Source organism: Sus scrofa, chromosome 2, assembly GCF_054392235.1.
Source record: "Sus scrofa isolate SSC_HxYL_T2T_F1_AM1 chromosome 2, Sscrofa_HxYL_maternal_Yorkshire_Landrace_v2.0, whole genome shotgun sequence".
Taxonomy (NCBI): Eukaryota; Metazoa; Chordata; class Mammalia; order Artiodactyla; family Suidae; genus Sus; species Sus scrofa.
The window spans coordinates 11350025-11374745 of NC_139384.1; the positions used below are offsets into that span (position 1 = coordinate 11350025).

At 41.7% G+C, this 24721-nt stretch overlaps 1 protein-coding gene and 1 long non-coding RNA gene across 2 annotated transcripts in view; one reads left to right on the top strand and one right to left on the bottom strand.

The window, feature by feature from the left end:
- LOC146405096 (uncharacterized) overlaps nucleotides 1–12716 on the top strand; it is a 142123-nt gene extending 129407 nt beyond the window's left edge. Inside the window, exons 5-7 of the long non-coding RNA XR_014836949.1 lie at nucleotides 8749–9510; nucleotides 9865–10082; nucleotides 12101–12716. This is a non-coding gene — a long non-coding RNA (uncharacterized LOC146405096). The remainder of the gene's footprint in view (nucleotides 1–8748; nucleotides 9511–9864; nucleotides 10083–12100) is intronic.
- On the bottom strand, nucleotides 1–22835 carry MS4A7 (membrane spanning 4-domains A7). The gene is given in 7 exon segments (NM_001243358.1): nucleotides 1–241; nucleotides 1786–1887; nucleotides 8853–9053; nucleotides 11028–11084; nucleotides 12748–12882; nucleotides 16488–16850; nucleotides 22736–22835. Coding segments are annotated over 6 exon segments (669 nt in total). The 5' UTR covers nucleotides 16635–16850; nucleotides 22736–22835; the 3' UTR covers nucleotides 1–214.
- Between the last annotated feature and the right edge of the window lie 1886 nt (nucleotides 22836–24721).

Sequence of the window (24721 nt, forward strand, 5' to 3'; positions counted from 1 at the left end):
TGGAAGACAAACGATTGTTTTATTTCCTTTTGTTTGGGGATTGTTTTTCTTTTTTTTTTTTTAATGTTTCTTTCAGTGGCTAAAGGAGCTGAAAATTCAGGAGAGTCTAATCACATGTTGCCATGAACACTAGGTTTCTCCTCCTTCATCCTCTAAGGCCAAGAGTTATTCGTATCTGTGACCTTGAACTCTTTTTGCCATGTTGGATATGATCTCATGACTGAGACAAGGAGAATGCACACTAGAAAAGATAGAATTTGTCAGTAGTTTTTACTCTGATTTTGGAGGCTTTTTGGATACATATTTATAATTCATTCCCCCCCAAATGTTATACAGTGTTAGCTCTTTACCATTACTTTACCATAATATGTAGTTGCATCAATATTAGTTCAGGAGTTCCCATTGTGGCTCAACAGAAATGAATCTGACTAGCATACACGAGGACACAGGTTCAATCCCTGGCCAAGCTCAGTGTGTTAAGGATCTGACATTGCTGAGGCTATGGTGTAGGCCAGCAGCTACAGCTCTGATTCAACCCCTAGCCTGGGAACCTCCATGTGTCGAGGGTGTGGCCCTAAAAAGACAAAAAAAAAATTCGTTCAGTTATTCTCCAATCTGCTAATCATTTTACCATTTTCTAATAAATTCATAATTTAATCATAATTTATTCGGTCCCTTTAAATTGTTTTCCTTTTGTTCTTCTTTTCTTCCTTTTTTATACTATATCTTTTGGAGGAAAGAAAAGTATTTTAAGATTATGCCAGGACCTAAGAGGAAGTAAGGAAAAGCATGGGAAAGCAAAATCTGGACAGAGATGTCACCACATTAGCAAGGGAACTGGGCTGTGGAGACTGTCTAGGGAGTCCAATGGCTGTGTGCGTGACCAGAGTGAAAAGAGGCAAGTTCTCCTTCTCAGACCAATTAGTCTGTATCATTCATTCTCCATGTGATTTTATCCAAGCTTTGGTTCCTTTATAAGGGGTTGGGCCTGATGTCTTCTAAAGCCATCAAGATTCATAATTAACAATTATCTAACTGGTCTGATGCCCAATAGGTACCAGCTGATCTCAGATGACTAGAGCATCATCATGAAGGGACCTAGTCTGTGAACTCTCTTCTCACTATAAAAGTTGCCTTCCAGGAATTCCCATCATGGCTGAACAGTAACAAACCCAACTGGTATGCAAGAGGATGCAGGTTCAATCCTTGGCCCCGCTCAGTGGGTTAAGGTTCCAGCACTGCTGCGGCGTAGGTCACAGACTCAGCTTGGATCCAGCTTTGCCGTGGCTGTGACATAGGCCGGCAGCCGCAGCTCCAGTTTGACCCCTAGCCTGGGAACCTCCATATGCCGAGGGTATTGCCCTAAAAAGGAAAAAAAAAATGTTGCCTTCCATGGCAAACTTTCGACCCATAATTGACTCTACTTTCTGCATCTTTTTATTTATTTATTTATTTTTGTCTTTTTGCCTTTTCTAGGGCCACTTCCATGGCATATGGAAATTCCTAGGCTAGGGGTCTAATCGGAGCTGTAGCCACCAGACTATGCCAGAGCCACAACTCAAGATCCCAGCCGCGTCTGCGACCTTCATCACAGCTCACGGCAACAGTGGATCCTTAACCCACTGAGCAAGGCCAGGGATCGAACCCGCATCCTCATGGTTCCTAGTCAGATTCGTTAACCACTGAGCCACGACAGGAATTCCTTCTGCATCTTTTTAGACCTGGATCATCACAGCTCAAATCTTAGGACTCAGCAGGTGTCATGTGACATGTCAGCATACTCACCCCAGGGTTGTTGGAGTAGACCTGTTTCCACCATAAGATAGAAGCATATGCGGACAGTAAGAGCTCCAGCACCGTGAAGATAAGCATCACCACCAGAGCACCCTGTAAATCAGGACATTGGTGCCATAACTCTTGTTCATGAGAGGGGCAGTGGAGAGAGTAAGAGACAAAGAGAATCATCTTATTCTCTTTTCTGCTTTTCCTTTTGTATCTCGCAACCAAGGAAGTGAAATAAATTGCAAAAATTTCATCTCAGAACCTTGGTACTCCACATTCTAAGATAAGAGTGAGCCTTGTTTATCTCTGGTTGCTTTTATTATTTTCTTTTTCTCTTGGGTGCTTTTGATTGTCATGATATTTCTAGGTTTGGATTTGTTTTTATTTATTGCACAATGATCTCAGTGCATTCCTTCAGTCTGAAATCTCAAATCTGTTTTCAATTCTGCAAAGTTTTCAGTTATTTCTCTTTTATCTCTCTCCCCTGCTGTCCTGCTGAAACTCATATTAGATATGTGTTGAACCTTTTCACTGCACTATGTCCCTCCTGTCTCTTAACGTCTCATTCAATTTTCCAAAATTTTGTCTTACTGTATTGCATTCTGTGTAGTTTAATCAGGCCTAAATTTGATTTCACTGTTTATTTCTTTGGATGTGTTGAAACTGCTATTTGACCAGTGCTAAGTTTTTAATTTCAAAGATAGTAATTTTCATTTCTGATCATCATTTTCAGCTCTTTCTCAAATCAACTTTCTTTTTTTCTGATTGTCATGTTCTTTCATTTTGGTTTCAATTCCTTTTTAAAATATCTTTAATCATTTAAAATTTATTTTCATTATAGCATTGTTTTCAAATAATTATATAATCTCCAATTCTTAGGCAATTAACTTTCATGTTTGTTCCACTTACTGCTATTCCCCTTTTTTTTCCTTAGGCTTTTCAAAATATTTTTATTCTTACGTAATTTCAGTGTGGGAGTGGAAGAGGTCTTTGATATGTAGGAGACTCATAAGTTGGATTTATGGACATCTCTGTAGATGGTAGTTTTATGTTTGATTCTGATAAAACCTTAGGAATTTCATAGTTCCAGGAGCAAATAATTTTAACTTAATACTTTGATTTGAGGCTATTCTATTTTATGTGTAATTTTGGATTTGGATACTGTATCTGCCCAAGGCTTGGTGAGATGATATCATCCTAGAAATATTTATGGCAGTTTCTTTCTTTTTTTTAATCAGTCAATTTTAAATGTTCTGTCAATTTCTGCTGTACAGCAAAGTGAGCCAGTTATACATATGTATACATTCTTTTTCTTATCATATTTTCCATCATGTTCCATCACAAGTGATTGGATATAGTTCCCTGTGGTATACAGCAGGACCTCATTGCTTATACGGAAGAGTTTCTTAAAACTTCTTTTTTTTCTTTTTTTTTTTTCTGCACACATGGCAGGCAGAAGACTGAACCCACACCGCAGCAGCAACCCAGGGACTGAACCCACACCGCAGCAGCAACCCAGGCCCCGAGTGACAATACCATAGCCTTAACCCACTGAGCCACATGGGAACTCCTCTTGGGATATGGGGCAGAGTTTTGTCCTTGTCCTATTTTCATAAATTGGGCAAATATTTATTCTCAGCTTCTAACATTTTGGCAGGGCACTCAGTATGAGCTCCCTGTGTACTGTGGGCCTGAAGAACCTCAAACCCCATCACTGGCATTAAAATTCCATGATCCCAGCCACTAACACCTATGTTCCAATCCAAGCCTCCATGGTTTTCTGGTCTCTACTTGCTTGGTTACCTGGCTTTAAGAACTTTTTTAGTTTCTGGAATGTAAGATGTATTCCTGAATTATTCTTTCCTTTACCCTCCCTTCTTTCCTTATTCCATCCTGGGGTGTATATTTCTAATTTTTTAAATGTGTGACTTTCCCAAGGTTATCTCTATGGTAATAAAGAAAGAGTAGACCTTTGAAGTCAGCTCAGGCAGCTATGTCGCAACTTCTCTGATGTTGCAGGCAGGTCTCTTTGGCTCTAGTTATCTGAGATCTGGATGTAGCAAGATGAGTTTTGATTAAATTAAAAACTCCTAGGAGCACCCAAATACCTACAACAAATACTAACAGACATAAAAGGAGAAATTGATGGGAATACAATCATAGTAGGAGACTTCAACATCCCACTCACATCAATGGACAGATCATCTAGACAGAAAATCAATAAGGCAACAGAGATCCTAAAGGACACAATAGAAAAGTTAGACTTAATTGACATTTTCAGGACATTACATCCAAAAAAATAAGAATAAACATTCTTCTCAAGTGCACATGGAATATTCTCAAGAATTGATCACATACTGGGGCACAAAGCTAACCTCAACAAATTTAAGAATATAGAAATTATTTCAAGTATCTTCTCTGACCACAATGGCATGAAACTAGAAATCAACCACAGGAAAAGAAATGAGAAAAAACTTATTACATGGAGACTAAACAACATGCTACTAAAAAAAAACAGTGGGTCAATGAGGAAATCAAGAAGGAAATTAAAAAAATACCTTGAGACAAATGATAATGAAGATATATCCACTTAAAATCTATGAGTTGCCACAAAAGCAGTGCTCAGAGGGAAATTCATAGCAATACAGGCCTTCCTCAAAAAAGAAGAAAAATCTCAAATCAACAACTTAACCCAACACCTAAATGAATTAGTAAAAGAAGAACAAAAAAACCTAAAGTCAGCAGAAGAAAGGAAATCATAAAGATCAAAGAGGAAATCAATGAAATAGCGATTTAAAAAAGCAGTTGAAGAAATCAATAAAACTAAGAGCTGGTCCTTTGAAAAGAGAAACAAAATTGACAAACCTCTGGGCCAGATTCACCAAGAGAAGAGGAAAAACCCAAATAAACAAAATCAGAAGTGAAAAAGGAAAAGTCACAATGGATACTACAGAAATACAAAAAACCATGAGAGAATACTATGAACAATTGTATGTCAATGAATTTGACAACCTGGAAGAAATGGACAACTTTCTAGAGACTTACAGCCTGCCAAAACTGAGTCGAGAAGAAATAGATCAACTAAACAGACTGATTACTAGAAATGAAATTTAAGATGTCATAAAAACACTCCCTACAAATAAAAGTCCAGGACCAGATGGCTTCACAGGTGAATTCTACCAAACATACAAAATGGAACTTATACCCATCCACCTTAAACTTTTTCAAAAGGTTGAAAAAGAAGGAACCCTCCCAAAGACAATCTATGATGCCACCATCACCCTAATTCCAAAACCAGACAAAGATACCACCAAAAAAGAAAACTATCAGCCAATATCTTTGATGAATATAGACACAAAAATTCTCAACAAAATTTTAGCCAACCGAATCCAACATTATATAAAAAATATCATGCATCACAACCAGGTAGGATTCATCCCAGGTTCACAAGGATGATTCAACATATGCAAATCAATCAACATCATACACCGCATTAACAAAAGAAAAGTCAAAAACCACATGATCATCTCAATAGATGCAGAGAAAGCATTTGACAAAGTCCAACATCCATTCCTGATCAAAACTCTTACCAAAGTGGGTATGGAGGGAACATACCTTAAGATAATAAAAGCCATTTATGACAAACCCACAGCAAATATAATACTCAATGGAGAAAAGCTGAAAGCCTCTCCACTAAAATCTGGAACAAGTATGGCTACTCTCACCACTGTTATTCAACATAGTACTGTTATTCAACCACAGCAATCAGACAAACAAAAGAAATAAAAGCATCCAAATAGGAAGCAAAGAGGTAAAACCGTCACTGTATGCAGATGACATGATACTATATATAGAAAACCCTAAGGACTAAACCCCAACACTACTTGAACTGATCGACAAATACAGAAAAGTAGCAGGATATAAGATTAACATTCAGAAATCAGTCGCATTTCTGTATACTAACAATGACATATTAGAAAAGGAATACAAAAATACAATACCTTTTAAAATTGTACCCCCAAAAATCAAATACCTGGGAATACACTGGACCAAGGAGGTAAAGGACTTATATGCCAAGAACTATAAAACATTAATCAAGGAAATTAAAGAAGATGTAAAGAAATGGGAAGATATCCCATGCTCTGGGGTTGGAAAAATTAATATTGTAAAAATAGCCATACTACCCAAAGCAATCTACAGATTCAGTGCAATACCTATCAAATTACCCATGACATTTTTCACAGAACTAGAACAAACAATCCAAACATTTATATGGAACCACAAAAGACCCAGAATTGCCAAAGAAATCCTGAGGAACAAAAACCAAGCAGGAGGTATAACTCTCCCAGACTTCAGGCAATATTATAAAGCCACAGTCATCAAAACAGTGTGGTACTGGTACCAAAACAGACATACAGATCAATGGAACAGAATAGAAAACCCAGAAATAAACCCAGACACCTGTGGTCAGTTAATCTTTGTCAAAGAGGCAAGAACATAAAATGGGAAAAAAAATAGTCTTTTCAGCAAGTATTTCTGGGAAACCTGGACGGCTGCATGCAAATCAGTGAAACTAGAACACAGCCTCACACCATGCACAAAAATAAACTCAAAATGGCTGAAAGACTTCAATATAAGACAAGACACCATCAAACTCCTGGAAGAGAAGAACACAGGCAAAACATTCTCTGACATCAGCCTTATGAATATTTTCTCAGGTCAGTCTCCCAAAGCCACAGAAATAAAAGCAATGGGACCTAATCAAACTGACAAGCTTTTGCACAGCAAAGGAAACCAAAAAGAAAACAAAAAGACAACTTACAGAATGGGAAAAAAATAGTTTCAAATGATACAACTGACAAGGGCTTAATCTCTAGACTATAAAAGCAATGTATACAATGTAACAGCAAAAAAGCCAACCACCCAATGGAAAAATGGGCAAAAGACCTGAATAGACATTTCTCCATGGAAAATGTACAGATGGCCAACAAGCACATGAAAAAAGGCTCAACATCCCTGATTGTTAGAGAAATGTAAATCAAAACTACCACGAGATACCACCTCACACCAGTCAGAATGGCCATCATTCATAAGTCCACAAATAACAAATGCTGGAGGGGATGTGGAGAAAAGGGAACCTTCCTGCATTGTTGGTGGGAATGTAAGCTGGTACAACCACTATGGAGAACAGTATGGAAGTACCTTAGAAATCTATACATAGAACTACCATATGACCCAGCAATCCTACTCTTAGGCATATATCTGGACAATACTTTCCTTAAAAAAGACACATGCACCCACATGTTCATTGCAGCTCTATTCACAATAGCCAAGACATGGAAACAACCCAAATGTCCATCGGCAGACAATTGGATTAGGAAGATGTGGTATATATACACCATGGAATGCTACTCAGCTATAAAAAAAGAACAAAATAATGCCATTTGCAGCAACATGGATGGAACTAGAGACTCTCATACTGAGTGAAATAAGTCAGAAAGAGAAAGACAAATACCATATGATATCACTTACATCTGGAATCTAATATACGGCACAAATGAACCTTTCCACAGAAAAGAAACTTCATGGAGAATAGACTTGTGGTTGCCAAGGGGGTGGGGGAGGGAGTGGGGCGGTTGGGGAGTTTGGGGTTAATAGATACAAACTACTGCCTTTTGAATGGATTAGCAATTAGATCCTGCTGTGTATCACTGGGAACTATGTCTAGTCACTTATGATGGAGCATGATAATGTGGGAAAATAGAAGGTGTACATGTATGTGTAACTGGGTCACCATGCTGTATGGTAGAAAAAGAAATTGTATTGGGGAAATAACTATTAAAAAAAAAAAACAACTCCAAATACCACAGTGGGGAGGATTCCTCTCCCATCTTCATGGCTTTGCCTGATGTCTGCCCTGTTCCAGGTTTATACTATCTCCTGCTTATCTGATTTCTAACCAGATGGGTCTCCGTGTTCTTCAACTTCCTCAAGCTCCTGGGTTAAAGGGGTGCTTTTGTCAACCTCTGAGTCACCAGGGCAAACTCACGGAAGGCTGTGAGCCTGGAAACTTGAACATGTTCTCCTAGATTTGTGATGCAGAGGGGTCCAAGGGAATGAGGGATGTTGCCTTTGTCTCCCCACATCTGACAAGTCGAGTCACAGAGGAAGTAGTCTTTCTTCTTAAAGGGCCAACGGCCATGGTTTTAAAGTATGAGCCTGTATATGGAGGACTGACTAAGCCAGGATTGTCATCCTTAGCAGGTGGTGACCATCAAGTTTGGGAGAAAGGTGGGAAGGAAATTCTGCACGTGAGGATACTGGCATTTCTGCTAGGCATCATATCCACTGGTGGGCTGCTTCCTATCCCCCTCACTCTCTGCAGCCCTGCTGGGCCAGAGTCTAATAATCATGCATTTGGGCTGAAGGTTCAACTTCTGTACCTAACTTAATGTAGGATACATTAATCCCCAATCAAATCAAATTTTTATTAAAAAAGAATATTTCTGCCTATGTTGAGGGGAAAAAAATGCCTATTCAACAAAAGGGGCATTTTGATGGTTAAATCTACTGAGAAAAGAATATTTATTTAAGAATGATGACTGGGAGTTCCCATTGTGGCTCAGTGGTTACAGAATCTGACTAGGAACCATGATGTTGCGGGTTCGATCCCTGGCCTTGCTCAGTGGGTTAAGGATCCAGTGATGCTGTGGCTGTGGTGTAGGCCGGTAGCTATAGTTCTGATTTGACCTCTAGCCTGGGAACTTCCATATGCTGAGGGCGCAGCCCTACAAAGCAAAAAAGCAAAAAAAAAAAAAAAAAGAATGATGACTGAAGGCAGAGAGTACCCACAGCCCTTCTTGATTCCCTTTTTTGACGTTGCGCAATGCATGCCCTATATATTATGTAGCCTGCTGACTTGTCTCTTTTAACCATATATATTTTTTTTTTCCTGTCTGCTTCCAGGCATTCAGACCAAAAGGGCTAGAGACTGCTGAAAAGTCAGAGGTTAAGCAAAAGGAAGACACTGAGATTTCACATAACAGGAAATTCAGTCTGAAACTACTTACTGTTAGACTGGCACTGGTCAGAAGACAGTCCTTGACTGTTGAATAATAGTACTCCGAATAAGGCAAGGAGGATAGATAATCCTTTTCTGAGTCACACTGCTGAGAGGCAGTCCCCAGGGCTACCAGGCTGTCCATGAGGAGGAGGAGGCCTGCTCCAGCAGCCACAGAGCTCACGGCATTTGAGGTCAGGCTGCTTGTGGCCTGGAAGAGAGAGTCTGCATTGGGATCTCATCACAAAGCAGCATGTGATGCTCTGCTTCCTCCATCCACTGCTGCAGTGGTCCTTCCCTATGTCTGTTTCCCTGGAATCTGTGCACTCCTAGGAGACACAGACTTTTTTTTCCGCCTCCATCACCCCTCCTTACTACCTAGTTTATCAGTAAATGTCTGTTGAATGAGAAAATGTATGAATTGTTCTTCCTTAGAGGTAGGGGTCTGGCTCCTTGACTTTCAGCATTGCTGAAGGCAGAGGTGGGGCTGCTCAGGCTACTGCCTTAACTTCCTCAGCAGCTTGAGAGTCATTCTTTTGCTCTAAGGTCATCTGGAATATGGCCTTTGGTCCCTCCCAAGATGACTGCTCTATGGCTCTCCTTTCATAAGAAGCAGCTCCAGAGAAAAGGCAGAAGCTGACTGGAGAAGTTGGAATACCCACCTGTAGGTAGATCAGGTCTATGAGAACTGCATTTATCACACTCTCTTCTGGGTCATAATCTACATTGTGGGGAAAGGGGCTCTCACAGGATGTGATCCTTCTGCGAAGACAGATGTGCCAGGCTCTATGCCAGTTTTCCCCGCGCCTGCTCTTTCTGGTTGAATGTCACTGTGGGAGATTGTGTCTGGGAGGATGCCTGCCCTGCCCTCTTATCTCTTGGTCCTATATCTTATGACTTTACGTGCTGAGTCCCCAGAGGAAACAGACTGAATAGGCAGTGCTTTTGCCCAGGGCCACTGAGGAGGCAGTGGGGCCCACATGATGTCAGGTCTTGACAACTATGTTTTTTTCCATTTTCAGTGTATTCAAAGCACTGGGGAAACCACCTCTCACGTTTCTCTTCCACATTTTATGAATGAGAAAACTGAAACCCTGCGAAGGAAGGAACTTTTTCTAGGCCATAGATGTGCCAGGGACAGAGCTGGGGTGGAAGTTTGGGTTTCCTGATTCCAAGTCCAGAACTCTTGACTCCGTCCAATTCTGTGGACTCTTCAAAACGCTGTCCTCTGGTTCTAGAGGTAAGACTCCAGCTTCAAGCCTCAGGAGCTTAAACTGGCCTCATACATCATTTTGTGTGCCCTCATCCATGGCTAACCAGACCCTGGAGCTTCCTGAGTCAGGATGTGGCTTTTTCCCAAGTCATCTTTGTTGGTGTATGGCAGGGGAGTGGGAAAGGCTGCTCTGGAGAGGATCAAAGACCTCAGCTGCTGCCTCCCCCACACCCCCGCTCCCAATCCTTGTCAGGAAAGTGGCTACAGTCTGATAATTCCTATTCTGAAGGGGTGGAGGAAATAGCCACAGGATCTAAGCCTACACACCTCTGCCTCTGACCCTGCCATTTAGGGAAATTGACTAATTATGAGGCAGGTTATTCTAGAAAAGGATTTCTAGGTTCTAACTGGGATGACCCTCTACCCCATTCAGGACCAGGATAACAAGTTGTAAAGAGTCCATGGGAGGTTCCCATCATGGCTCAGAAAGTTAGGAACCCAACTGGTATCCATAAGGATGTGGGTTCAATCCCTGGCCTCGCTCAGTAGATTAAGGATCTGGCATTGCCGTGAGCTGTGGTGTAGGTCGCAGCTGTGGCTTATATCTCATGTTGCTGTGGCCATGGTCCGATTCCACCCCTAGCCGGGAAACTTCCATATGCCGCAGGTGTGGCCCAAAAAAAAACAAAAAACAACAAAAAAAAAGAGTCCATGATATATTTAAAAATTTCTACTGTTGAAGCATAGTCCTCCAGGAGAACTATTTTGTAGAGGAAAGAGCATGGGTCTAGAACCAAGGAATTTGAACTCTAGTCCTAGTTCTGCCAGTGGATCAGTGGGAGACCTTGGCCTCCCTCGCTTGCTCTGAGCCTTATTTCCCTAAGGTGTCAAATGGAGACCCAGAACTGGGAGAATTAACTCTGAAGTCCCTTTCATACCAGCCGGCTGAGATTTGATGGTTCTCATACTTACAAAGGGCTTAGTTGATTTTTTTCCAGAGATAATTGAAAGGGATCCGGTAATGGCAAACTGCTCAGAAAAGAAAGAAATGATCAGTTCAGTTGCCTTGCGGAAACATGGCCACCATGTTACTGTCAGTCACTCAATCGATATGTAATGTGAAGTGGTAGGGGTCCTCTTGAGCCCTTGGGGTGTTTACAGTGACTGTGAATAGACAGATGCACAGAGGAGCTGGGTTTATGTTCTTGAAAATCACCAGGGGCTGGGGAGGCCTGGAAGGAGGTATACATAGAGGGAGGGGAGCATTGCTAAATTACAAAGTTGAAAGAGAGAAGGTTGGGAAAAACCCGTGGCTTGAGGGGATAGAAAGATGGAAGCAGCCATCAAAAGCACTTAGGAGAGGGGCTGTAATGGCATAAGGTGCAAAAACCAGGGGCTTCAGGCCGTTGGTGTGATGACTTGAGTTCAGCTGGGAGTTGAAAGCAGGAAGGGTCTGATGTGAAAATTTTTCATCATAAAGCCCCAGAACTATAGCCCAGTGGTGTTAAGGATCCATCTGGGGGAGGGACGATGTTCTGAGCAGCTGAAACACTCGGCTAAGCTGGTGGCTTAGGGATTAGGTGGTCAGCGACAAAGAGGGTCAAGCATGAGCCAGCTCCAGCTTTCACCAGAGAGTGTGGGAGCTGTAACTGCTAGGTTGATAGAGAAGCCAAAGACAAACTATGCTTTTAGGGCAGAAGTGGGGCCCGCTTGCATCACTACACAGTCTGTTTACATGAGGACTCTATTCATCCAGATGTAAAATTTGCCCAGAATGTTTGCCTTTTTCTCCTTTGTATAGGAGACTAGACAGAAAAGAAGGGCCCTTTATGGGAGATGTGAGTAGGCCCTGGTTCGTCTCCAAAGAAAAGGATATGCTAAGCCCTTTTTCATGAGCCATTAGATGGGAGGCAGCAAAAGTTTTTTTCCAGATGCTCAGGATTGCTTCTGAACACATTGCTACTTGAATTCTTTGCAGATCTACGGCATTTACCAGCAGTACTCATTTTATTTCAGAAATGACCTTTTAATTCTCCACTTGCCAGGTTGATTATTCTTAAACTGGAGGGAATCCAGCTGCATCATCAAAGGGCCAAAGAAGGAGATGAAAAAACCTTGCACTTTTTCAGAAGTCTGCTGTAAGGCCAGGTAAGAAATGCTATACTGGTGTGGCTGTTGTATTACCCTTTTGCTTCCTGCCCCAAGCAGTCACTCCCTGGGAGGCTCACACAGAAGCCCTTCTGCTACTCTTCCTGGACTGGAGAGACATGCTGTTGGATGGTCACAGGGAGAGTTGGAGGGGTCAGCCTTCTGCTGTCTCCTTTCCTCTTGGGACTAAATCACCCTGTGACTTAGCACCCAATTAGCATTTATAAAGCATATCCCTGGTGTTCCCACTGTGGCTCAGCAGGTTACAAACCTGACTAGTATCCATGAGGATACAGGTACGATCCCTGGCCTCTCTCAGTGGGTTAAGGATCAGGCATTGCCTTGAGCTGTGGTGTAAGTCACAGTTGAGGCTCAGATCTCACGTTGCTGTGGCTGTGGTGTAGGCTGGAGCTGCAGCTCAGATTTGACCCCTCGCCTGGGAAATTCCATATGCTGTGCAGGTGCGGCCCTCAAAAGCAAAAAAAATAAAATTAAAAAAAATTTTAAAAAGTATATCCACTCTTGGAAACCCCACTCTACTCACACACAGAGCTCCTAAAAATGGGTACCCGGACATCAGAATGGTGGAAACTGCTGGACTGAAGCGGGGAGAGTGGGGAGCTGAAACCAAAGTGGCTCCCACACTTGAAATCACCAGGCAACACATGATCTGGATGGTCTACAAGAAACAAGAGGAAATATTCCATAAAACGCTCAGGCAGATGAACGTGATCATTTGAGTGCACATTGTGAATTATAAAGAGTACAAAGTATAAGGAGTGTATGTTGTAATTTATCATATTATGAAGGAAAAAAAGGTGTTAGAAACAGCTAATTGATATTCTCTAAAACAAAATCACATACAAGTCACCTCTATTCTTTTCTGATAGCATTATTAAGCTAGCAAATCAGGGAGCAATTGTGCACATTTTAAACTTTATTTCGGAGCAGATAGTTGATATGGCTTTTTTGGGCGGTGGTTTTTCCATTTTATTTTTTGGGGTTTTTTTTTTGGTTTTAGGAGAAGGAGGTAGGAAAAATTTTCTGAACAATAGTTCAGTTAGATGGATATAGAAAGCAAACTTACCAGAGAAGTATTAAGAAAGGGCTCTATTTAAACTGAAATAAAATAGAGCAGGAAGTCTTTAGTGTCTCAATTCATCTTATCTTATTCATCATTGGATTTTAATAATAATTACTTTTTTTAATGACACCAGTGATCATTAAAATGGTGTGATTTTAGCCTGCATGTAATCATAGCCTGCATGTGTTGAACACTCTCTACACTCTGGCTGTTTACCTCATCATATTTATGGGTGAGAAAAACGAGGCACTGGGAGTTAAACTAACTTGTGCAAACCCACACCAGTGGCCACGTGGAAGAACTAGAATTTTATCCTTGTTAGTTTGATTCAGAGCCCACATTCTTACTCACCATTTAATTGCAATTGAAAAATTCGATTGAAAGATGATGCAAACATAGAAGAAGTAACTTAAAGTTGAGAATTCAACCATTCATGCAATTAGTATTTATTGAGTATCTGTGGTGTGTCAGGAATCAGAGGAATAAAGCAAATGAAAACGCTGCCACTGGACATGTATTGTGTCCTTTACTGACAAGTTCCTTGGAAAGCAGAATGCGTTAAGAGCAAGGGAGTAGGAACTGAGGCCCAAGAAGTCCTGGGGGCACAGTGCAAACTATGGAGGGCTTTGCAGGCTATGTTATCAACTTTGCCTGTCATTCTGAGTAAAAAGGGACGCCTTCTAAATAATTTTGAGCAAGGAGATTACGTGATATAACTTACATGTTTAAAAGATCATTGTATACTGAAGTATATGGAATGACTGGCCAGTGGAGACCTAGTATATAACACACAGAACTCTACCTAATATTCTGTGGTAATCTGCATGAGAAAATAATCTGAAAAACTGTAAAAAAAAGAATTTAACAAAAAAAAATTTTTAAAGATCACCCTACCTACTGTATTGAGAAGACACTGTAAGGGAACAGAGCAGGGGGATCCATAAAGAGGGTATTGCAGCAATTCCCAGGTGGGATGATGCTGACCTGAAAGAAGATGTGGCTATCAGAGGTGGTGAGGAGTACTGTTGGTTGATTCTAGATGTCTGTGACGATTAAACCTGTAAGATTTGCTGACAGTTTGAAGGTGGATTACAAAGGAGGAATGAGGTTGCCTCCAAGGGTTTTAGCTTGAGTATGTGAAATGACGGCATTGACACTGATCTGTGATGAGGAATTCTGTAAGAGGAGTGGGCTTGGGGGAGGAAGATCAGGGTTTCAGTCTGGGACAGATGAAGGGAGCGATGGCTAGGAGATACCCAAGTGACAATTGGGCATGTGAGTCTTACGTTTGGAGAAGAGATCCCACTAAGGAATACGGTCTTTCCCCAAGTCCTCTAACTGAAGATAATACCTAAATCCATATTACTGGATGAGGTCCCCATTATAGCAGATATAAAAAGAGAATGGAGTCAAGGACTGAACTATGGCACACCCCAAATCTAGGATCAGAGAAATAAATAGAAACAGTGAAGGATCCTAAAAGGAGCAGCCAAGAAGGAAGGAGGAAAACCCAGATGTGAGGTCTAAGAAGCCAAGTGATTACAATGTCTCAAGGGGGAGAATGGTCAATTACATCAAACATTTCTATTAGTCCAAGAAAGTTAACAACAAAAACAATGGCAATTGGGTTGGTGCTGTGGAGCAAAGGGGAAAATGACAATGGCTATATAATTCAAGAAAGGGTATCTCTCAAGAGTAATTAGAGACACTAACTTCCTACTCTTTGGAGAAAGGTTGCTGGGAAGACAAATAGCAAACAGGGCATTAGCTGGAGGGTGTGTGACATTAAAAGAATTTGGTTTTTTTCTTTTTTATTTTTAAGATGGGAGAAGTTTCACTAAGATTCTGCACTCATGGAATTGATTTTAAAAATTTGCAGAGAGAATTACTAGAACAAATGATAAGGGATAGGATTTGTTGCACACCGGGAAGAGTATCTTAATTAGAGGATGGACATGTTATTTTTAATAATGGGGAGGAGAGAGAATGTATGGGCACAAATGTGGGTAATTGTAGATGTGTAGCAGCTTGTGGACATTCTCTCCAGATTGGTTTAATTTTCTTAGCATTATTGGAAGCACGGTGGTCAGTGGAGAAGGAAGATGCATTAGAGGTTTGGGGGAAAATAATATATGAAATAGTTTTTCCTAGGAGTGAATGAATGAAGAAATACTATGCACTTTTTAAGCAGCGTTTAGAGTCCATTTGAGGTTATGATCATAAATCAAAAGTTTTGTGTGTGTGTGTGTGTGTGTGTGTGTGTGTGTGTGTGTTTTCAGCCAAGTTTATTTGCATGTATTCAGGTGTAGAGTAAGCAAAGGGGAAGAGTTAAACCACACACACACATACACACACACATGCATATTTCAAATCACTTTGCTGTGCACCAGAGACTAACACAGCATTGTAAAGCAACTATAATTTAATAAAAAAGAAAAAAAAGATGGTGAATTACCTAGTTGAATGACATGAGATTCTGAAGTACGAGTTTTTTAGAGATGAGAGGAAAAGATTTATTTACGAGTCTTCATGAGAATCAAAGCAGATACTGCCTTCACTTCCACGCCTACTAGTGGGGGTGGCAGGGAAAACTGTGCCCTCAGGAGCTAGAATTCTATTTGCACAATAGATGAAGGGGCCTCGAGGAGAAAAAAAAAATAAGGGATAGAGGAAATGCTATTAACTAACCCTGAATTTCAGTGGGTACAACTAGACAGGTTTCCAAACTTGGAAATGAGTATGAAGGGGCCTTAAAAGGAACCATGTGGGAATTAAAGTCCTGGATATGAAGGATGGTGACCAAGACATCTGAGTGTCTCATAGTTACTCAGGTGAGCAGGGAGAAAAGTCATAGTGAGATTAGTCCAGATTGTCCCATTTAAAAGGGTTTGAGAAATTTTCTCAAGATCTAATTTAATCATTTGAAGTAAAATCATATGGTTCAATACAAAATATCTGCTATGTTAAAGACAAATGACAAGAGACTTTTTGGATAGATTTCAGGTGTGAAAGACTTAATGGTTTGGGTAACTTTATAGGAGGGACCAAGGGAGATGTAGTCATCCTGCTAAGCCCCATTTCATGTCCCAATTAGCCTGAAGTCAGACAGGAAAAAATGAATGGTTCTCCCAGATCCCTTGTAGTCTGGATATGTTCACCCTGTTTTTCCCAGTTTTCCCTCTACAAGGTGATGAACTTACTCCAAGAACGGTGGCTTCTCTTTGCAGACGGTCCTGCAGGTTATCTTCTTTTTGGTAGGCGTGTTGAGGTTTTCCTCCCTTGGGGATAATGATGCCCTTTGAAGTGAAGGTGTCAAAGGCTCCCTTTGTCTTGAGCAGTGATAGCATGATGCTGGTGGTGCTGGTGATGCTGGTGGTGCTGGTGGTGCTGGTGATGCTGGTGGTGCTGGTGATGCTACTGGTGCTGGTGATGCTGGTGATGCTGCTGGTGCTGGTGATGCTGGTGATGCTGCTGGTGCTGGTGATGCTGGTGATGCTGCTGGTGCTGATGATGCTGGTGGTGCTGGGAAAGGCAGTGAACCCAGTTGGGACCTAAGGCTTGACCTAAAGATATGAAGCTCTTTAAGGGACCAGACTCTGCAGGAACTTAAGATTTTTTTCCCATTGTCCAAGGGGCGACCTATCCTTTAGAAACAAAACTGAATATGAGGATCAGTGGAAGTGTTGGGAAGCTGGCATTCATGGCACAGTTTGTCCATCATGGAAGAAGCATGTTACTGGGAAAAAACTATAACCGTTTTGAGGAGTCCCACAATGGGGAGGTGAACAATTCACACAGAACTTGCTTTGTATCCAGTGTGCTCTCCCTCCAGTAACCCCTCCTTCCTGCCTCCCTTCCTTACCCCTGTACCTCTTCAGCCACATCTCCTACTACTGTACTTTTATGATACAGCTACACTATTTAGTCTTCCATCACAGCCTTAGTTTCTTTCCATTAAGATGTTGGTTAATCCTATTCCACATCGCTTTCCTGTACATGGCCTGCCCCACCTAGGGTGACCCCCTTCCCCATATTAGCTTAATAATTGCCAATTTGAACATTATTATTTAACTCCTGCCAAATTCTAGACATGAGGCCATAGTAATTCTGATTCTTATAACAATTTAGATGATATTAAATCCACTTTATACATTATAAACTTGGGGCTAATAAGTTCAAGAGTAAGTGAAATAGTCACACAAGCAGTTGACCTCATATGGTAGCAAATGTAATTATTATTAACTTGTATTCTTATAACTGGAGAGTGTCTGATCCAAGGTGATCTGGTTCAGAAGCTTGTGATGTTTTTCTCCATACCTCATTAATTCTCCCCTTCTTCCCCTTTGTTTCTTCCTAACACTGGCAGTTTCGATGTCAACTCAAGGAGAAAGTTGTCTGCTGTCCCCCAGCTCACCCATGTTGCTGAGCCTCTGCGGTGTCAGCAGCAGAATTCAGCCACGGGGATGCTCCCCAGATCACTTCTCAGAACAACATTCTCCCTCTTGAAGGTCATACTTTGGATAGTGTTCTGATTATCTGATGGTGCGACAGTTCTGTTCCCTGATGCTTCACCTCAGTGTTTTGGCGTTTGAGGAATGGTTCCAGTTCTCTTGGGTGGAGTGCGTAACATATAAAGATTAGAGCCTGCATCCACAATCTCATTACTGGTGGGGGAGATAGGTAAGGGCGCTGGGCCGAGAGTCCAGTGCCTCATTGTGTCGTTGCATATCTAGGCCTGTGATCACATGGTATACCCACCAGTTATTACTAAACATACCACAGTCCAGTCCTGAGATCACGTGGTATACCCACCAGTTATTACTAAACATACCACAGGAAGTTATTTTAGCCACTTCCTGGGTTCATGGTGAGGGCTAGATGAGATAATGCGTGGAATAGGCTCAACATAGAGTGGGGTAAACTCTCAGCACATATCTGTTATGTCTAAAACTCATTGGAATTCCAGTCCTCATGTTCATTAGCTGGCCACGGGCAGGTCATTTCCCCTCATTCACCCTCAGTTTCATAACCTGTAGAAAAGGGATAGTGATGCTATCTGAAGGATTCTTGTGAGGGATTTGAAGGAGGTGATATCCATGAGTGCCTTCTGCCATGCCTCTCTGATCTTCACTGGTGCTCCAAAATACTCAGTAAGAGGTTCAGGAGGTCCATGCATTCCTCTGCCTAGATGGCCGTGCTTTGATCAAGTTTATCCTGCTCTCTGGGTATAAAGCACCTATTCGAAGTGTTGTTAAAAGTGAAGATATCCTTGGAGTTCCCGTCGTGGCGCAATGGTTAACTAATCCGACTAAGAACCATGAGGTTGCGGGTTCGGTCCCTGCCCTTACTCAGTGGGTTAACGATCCGGCGTTGCCCTGAGCTGTGGTGTAGGTTGCAGACGCGGCTCGGATCCCGCATTGCTGTGGCTCTGGCGTAGGCCGGTGGCTGCAGCTCCGATTCAACCCCTAGCCTGGGAACCTCCATATGCCATGGGAGCAGCCCAAGAAATAGCAAAAAAAAAAAAAAAAACAAAGTAAAGACATCCTTTCCTAAGGAGCTGATTTTCATTTGGGGGGAGGGGTTGCATTTGGGGCAAAAGTGTGGGTGAGGTTACAAGAACAAGTTGGGGAAAAGTGTTGCCCCTGACTCCAGGCGGTAGAGCCCCTGGATCCTTCCTCCTGTGTAGCTGAAGTCCGTTTGCCACCATTCATCAGCCCCACAGGAACAGTTCTGGCCTTGGAGAATGTGGGTGATGGTTTCTCTCCAAAATCATTCTTATATTCTGGTACCTCAGCTTCTGCCTTGCTCCTTGTGGTTTAATAGCTCAAATATGCCAGAGAGACCCCTTCTTCTTTCTAGTCTTAATAACCAGTCTCTCAGGGTTCATTCCTATTGTCACAGATTGCAGCATTTCCTTCTTTTTAAATGCTGTCCTTATGGACATTGTGCTAAGTGAAATAAGCCAGTCACAGAAGGACAAATACTGCATGATTCAACTTATGTATGGTATCTAAAATAGCACAGAGGAGTTCCCTTGTGGTGCAGCAGGTTAAAGATCAGCATGGTCACTGCAGTGGCCTGGGTCGCTGCTGTAGCATGGATTCAATCCCTGGCCCGGCAACTTCCGCATGTCATGGGTGCAGCCAAAAAATAAAATAAAAATAAATAAAATAGCGCAGAGAATTATATTGTGTCCTATAATAAACCATAATGGAAAAGAATATTTTAAAAAGACTACATGGGTGTTCCCATCGTGGCTCAATGGTAATGAACCGCAAGGATGCAGGTTTGATCCCTGGCCTCACTCAGTGAGTCAGGGATCTGGTGCTGCTGTGGCTGTGCTGTATGCTGGCAGCTGCAGCTCCGATTCGACCTCTAGCCTGGGAACTTTCATATGCCATGAGTGTGGCCCTAAAAAGCAAAAAGAAAAAAAGGGGGGATGGATTGGGAATTTGGAGTCAATAGATGCAAACTATTCCCTTTGGAATGGACACGCAATGAGATCCTGCTGTATAGCACTAGGAACTGTATCTAGTCACTTATGATGGAGCATGATAATGTGAGAAAAAGAATGTGTACACACACACACACACACACACACACACACACATGATTGAGTCACCCTGATATACAGTAGAAAATTGACAGAATACTGTAAACCAGCTATGATGGAAAAAATAAAAATCATTTAAAAAAAAGAAAAAGAAAAAAAGAATATGTGTTTATATATATATGTATAACTGAATCATTTTGCTGTACAGTAGAAATTAACACAACAGTAAGTCAACTATACTTCAAAATATATAAGTATATATAATAAATATAAAGAAAAATGAAAGCAAACAGAAAAAAAAATTTAAAAACAGACTAATAAAATCCGAGGCTAGAATGGTCATTGCCAGGAAATGGGGAGTTGACTTAGAACATCTGTAACAGTTCAGTTATGCAAGACAATTTCTGGACATCTACTGCACAATCTTGTGCCTATAAATAACAATACTGTATTGTGCATGTAAAAATCTGTTACAAGGGTAGATCTTATATGTTCTTGCATGAGAAAAAAAATTAAAAATTGGGAAGAAAGAAAAAAATTGACCCTCCAACTTAAAGTTCTTTTTTTTAAAACAGTCTCTGTAGTTCTGGATTCCTGCTGTTTTTTGTTGGTTTTTTTTTTTTCCAATTCTCATACCCTAGGATTACAGGGTATGTTTCATTCTAAGCCTGAAGCTAAGACCTAGAATCCTAGTTAGTACCTTCCACCTCACTTCACTCTCATAGACCATGTATGTTTATTTTCTTTTATTACTTTTTCCTTGTCTGTTTTGTTTAAAAGAGTGCATAACGGTAAATACAATCAAAAAGGGAATAAAGCCTGAAGAGGCAAACAAAAAAAGTTCCTGACGTCTCAACCACCAGGCAGTAACTACTATTTCGTTCATACCTTGCACACTCTTTTTGCCTCACTCACACTTTCTCTCTTCTTTCTTTCTTTATGTTTTACACACACCCATAATTCTGCATACACAGAGTCCCTCTACCCATGCCCTTTAGAAATCTTCTTTTTGCACTCACCATTATTCTGTGGGCATCTTTGACACTAGTGAATATAAATAATAAAAGCCCTAAATTTGAAAGCCGAAGGGTAAATTCCAACACCTGCTACAATGTGGAGGAACCTGGAAGACAGTATGCTGAGTACAATAAGCCAGACACAGAAGGGCAAATATTGTATGGCTGTGCTTCTGTGAGGCTCCCAGAGCATTCACATTCATAAAGACAGAAAGTAGAATGATGGTTACTGCAAGTTATTGTGTAATAGGCATGAAATTTCAGTGTAGGAAGATTAAAAAGTAGAGTTCAGTTGTGATGATTTTTTTTTTCAAGACTGTGAATTACTAAATGCCGCAGAACTCTACTTAAAAATGGTCAAAATGCTAAATTTTGTGTTATGTGTATTTCACCATGATTAAAAAAAAAAAAAAGCCAGGAGTTCCCGTCGTGGCACAGTGGTTAACGAATCCGACTAGGAACCATGAGGTTGCAGGTTCGGTCCCTGCCCTTGCTCAGTGGGTTAATGATCCGGCGTTGCCGTGAGCTGTGGTGTAGGTCACAGACATGGCTCAGATCCCACGTTGCTGTGGCTCTGGCGTAGGCTGGCGGCTACAGCTCCAATTGTACCCCTAGCCTGGGAACCTCCATATGCTGCGGGAACGGCCCAAAGAAATAGCAAAAAGACAAAAAAAAAAAAAAAAAAAAAAAAGCCAAACTCATTCAAATGAATAGATACTTCAAGATTCTTTTAACCTGTCACATATTCATGGTGATTTAGGTTGTTGCTATTTTGTTACCATTGTGAACAATACTCTAGTGAGCATCTGCCCACAAAGTGCTGCATCTATTCCGTTATCTTCTTAGAGTAGTTTAGAAGTGTATTTAGTGAGTTTAAGTCTATGATGCTTCAATTTTGATACACATCGCTGATTTCTGGAGGAATTTTGTATAACAAAGTTTTTTTTTCCATTATTTTTCCTTTCTCTTTCTTTCTCTTTCTTTCTTTCTCTCTTTCTCTCTCTCTCTCTCTCTCTCTCTCTCTCTCTCTCTCTCTCTCTCTCTCTCTCTCTCTCTCTTTCTCTCTTTCTCTCTTTCTCTCTTTCTCTCCTTCTCTCTTTCTTTCTTTCAGGCTACACCTGCTACATATGGAAGTTCCCAGTGCTGGGGGTGGAATCAGAGCTGCAGCTGGCAGCCTACACCACAGCCACAGCAGCAATGGATCTGAGCCGTATATGCACCCTACACTGCAGTTTGCAGCAATGCCAGATCTTCAACCCACTGAGTGAGGCTAGGGATTGAACCTCCATCCTCATGGACACTATGTCAGGTTCTTGATCTGCTGAGAGACAACAGGAACTCCCCACAATTCTGTTTTGACTCTGCAAGAAGGCTCCAAACTTAGGCCATCATCTCCCAACTCCACAGTGTGAGAGGGATCCTTTTTCCTTTCACATTGACCAAGGGGAGACAACCTTGAGGTAACTCACAGCTTTTCAAAACAGTTCTAAAATCCCCACTTTGGAGACAGACTATAACTCAGAGGCCAAATGCCCCTCAACAAGCAATTTTCTCTCCTACAAAATTAGAACAGAGCAGTGGGGTCCCCGCGCAGGATCCAGTCTAACTGTACAATATTTACTGAGAGCGTATTTTGGGCAAGACTGAGTGACACACCAGGAGATGCAGAGAACTGCAGAAAAGCATCCCTCAAATCTTAAAGGAAACCTAAGAATCATTTCACCCAATTCTCTAATTTGGAAAGTGAGTAAGCGGAAGCCTCCCCGGTGCACGCAGGTGGTCAGCAGCAGAGACAGGATGAGAATCTGATTCCTGACTCTCCATTCAAATGACAGTAATCCCCCTTCCCCAAATTCATGATCCAGACCAAGGTGCCTACCTGTTCTTGCAGCCCAGTCCTGTGTGTTGTAGCTGGTGCGCCAGCTCACTGTGGGGAAGCCCTCAGCCAGAACTTCCTACAGGCTCTTCCTCTCAGAACAATCTCGCTGCTCTGCTCTCCAGCCTCTGAGGCTTCCTGTCCCTTTCTCAAAGTAGTATTTTTGATTACACAAGCTGTGAGTTTTACTGTGCTTCCAGACAGCTGATGTATGAAAAGCACCTCTGCTTCCTCTTTCTAAATGTCAAGATCTGGAAAATAACAAGAAAGAGAAGTAACACAACAGAGAAAAAGCTTATGAAGACTAGTGAGTGACGTGATCCCAGTTGGAATTCATTCCCCTATTCCCATGGCTAAGTCACCCAGGCAACTGGTTCCTCTTAGCCTGAGTTTTTGTATCTACTAGATGGGGGTGGACAGGAATAATGCCACTTTATGACTTGGAACGGAAAGGATGTTAGAGGGAAAGATGCAAGCGTTTACAGAAAGTAGGCACTCCGTAACTTGTGGAAATAATGACGTTAATTTTGAATTCGGAACTGTCCAATCTCTTGGGTTAGAACATGATGGAAAATGGTATGAAAAAAAAAAGAATAGGTCACTTTGCTGTACAGAAGAAATTGGAGGATCATTGTAAATGAACTATAATTTAAAATTTTTTGAATTTGGGAGAATTTATACATTTTCCCATTAAGGGAAAGCCACCTGTGGGGACTCGCTGCCCAGTTGTTACTTTCTTTGGGCATCTTTTCATTGTCTGGCTTCTTCACAACTTCCTGACCTCAAGTTCAGGGAAGTCCAGGCACATCTAGGGAAGGAAGTCAGTGGGATTGGAGTCAGTCGGAGACAGAACCCTCAGGCTGCAAACAAGCTCTTATTCTGGGAGGTGCACATTGCTGGGGGACATGGTTGCCACTTGCCTGTCCTTTTAAAGCTGCTTGGGGAACAGAAGGGGAGGCGTTAGGATGGCTCTGGGATGTGCAGCCTGTGGCAACAGCTGACTGCAGGACATACTCCATACTTTTTCTGTTTCTTGAGGGCTGGCCGGGATGGCTCTTTGAGAGAGGAGCAAGCCTCAGCTCAGGTGGTTTAGGAAACTCATGAAATACTTGGGGAGAATTGCAGTCCAATCTGTCCCTCCTCCAAATGAGGCAATATTGCTGAAGCAGCAAACCATGGTTCAAGGTCAAGTCAGTGAAGACGCAGGACAAGTCTCCTGGGCAGTAGTTCTGCACTGACACCATGGCAACAGCCTGTCATTTTGTCATCATCTCCATCCCCACAACCAACGTCCTCTTTACTTAAGAAAACCCTTATGGTCCAGACCTTCCTCTGGGTCTGGGACCTGCTTTCAAAAAAGTGCCCAAGAAGAATCTTGGTCATCCGGGATTTCCTTCTGAGTCTGAGAAGGAATTTGTGGGAAAATCATTGAAACCTCCAGTCAATTTCCTCATATATGAAATGATAATGAAAAGGTCGTCTGAATTTTTCTGAGGATTAAGTCATCCATAACGTTGTGTATATGAGTCTTATGTAAAGTGCCCAGCGTAGAGTCTGACATGTATTAACATTCAGAAAAATATCTGCATCCCTCACCCAACATCGTCTCCCATCCCCTTTACAGAAAAGTGTATTTTCGCTCTAGATTGGTCTCTGTTCTATCTGTGGAAATGTTTTACATTTACTCTCACTTCATCCTCTGGTGGATTGATTGCACAGCCCTTTCAAGTTTCCTGGTGCTCTGCACTGGCAGGCGACTCCTGCACTCAGCTTGCGTTGAGGGTGGAGTCTGGGATTTGCCAATGCCTGCCCCTCCCCCAGCTGACAGAGAGGCCAGTAAAAGTGGATGTGCATCTCAGATCTCTACTGACCTCGAACGGAGGTGACTGAGTGTTGTTTTTATTTTTGTTTTTTTTTTGTTTTTTTTTTTTCTCTGTAGAAATGGGGAATGTGGGGTCCTACTGTTCCAGAAACAACTCCTCAGAACAC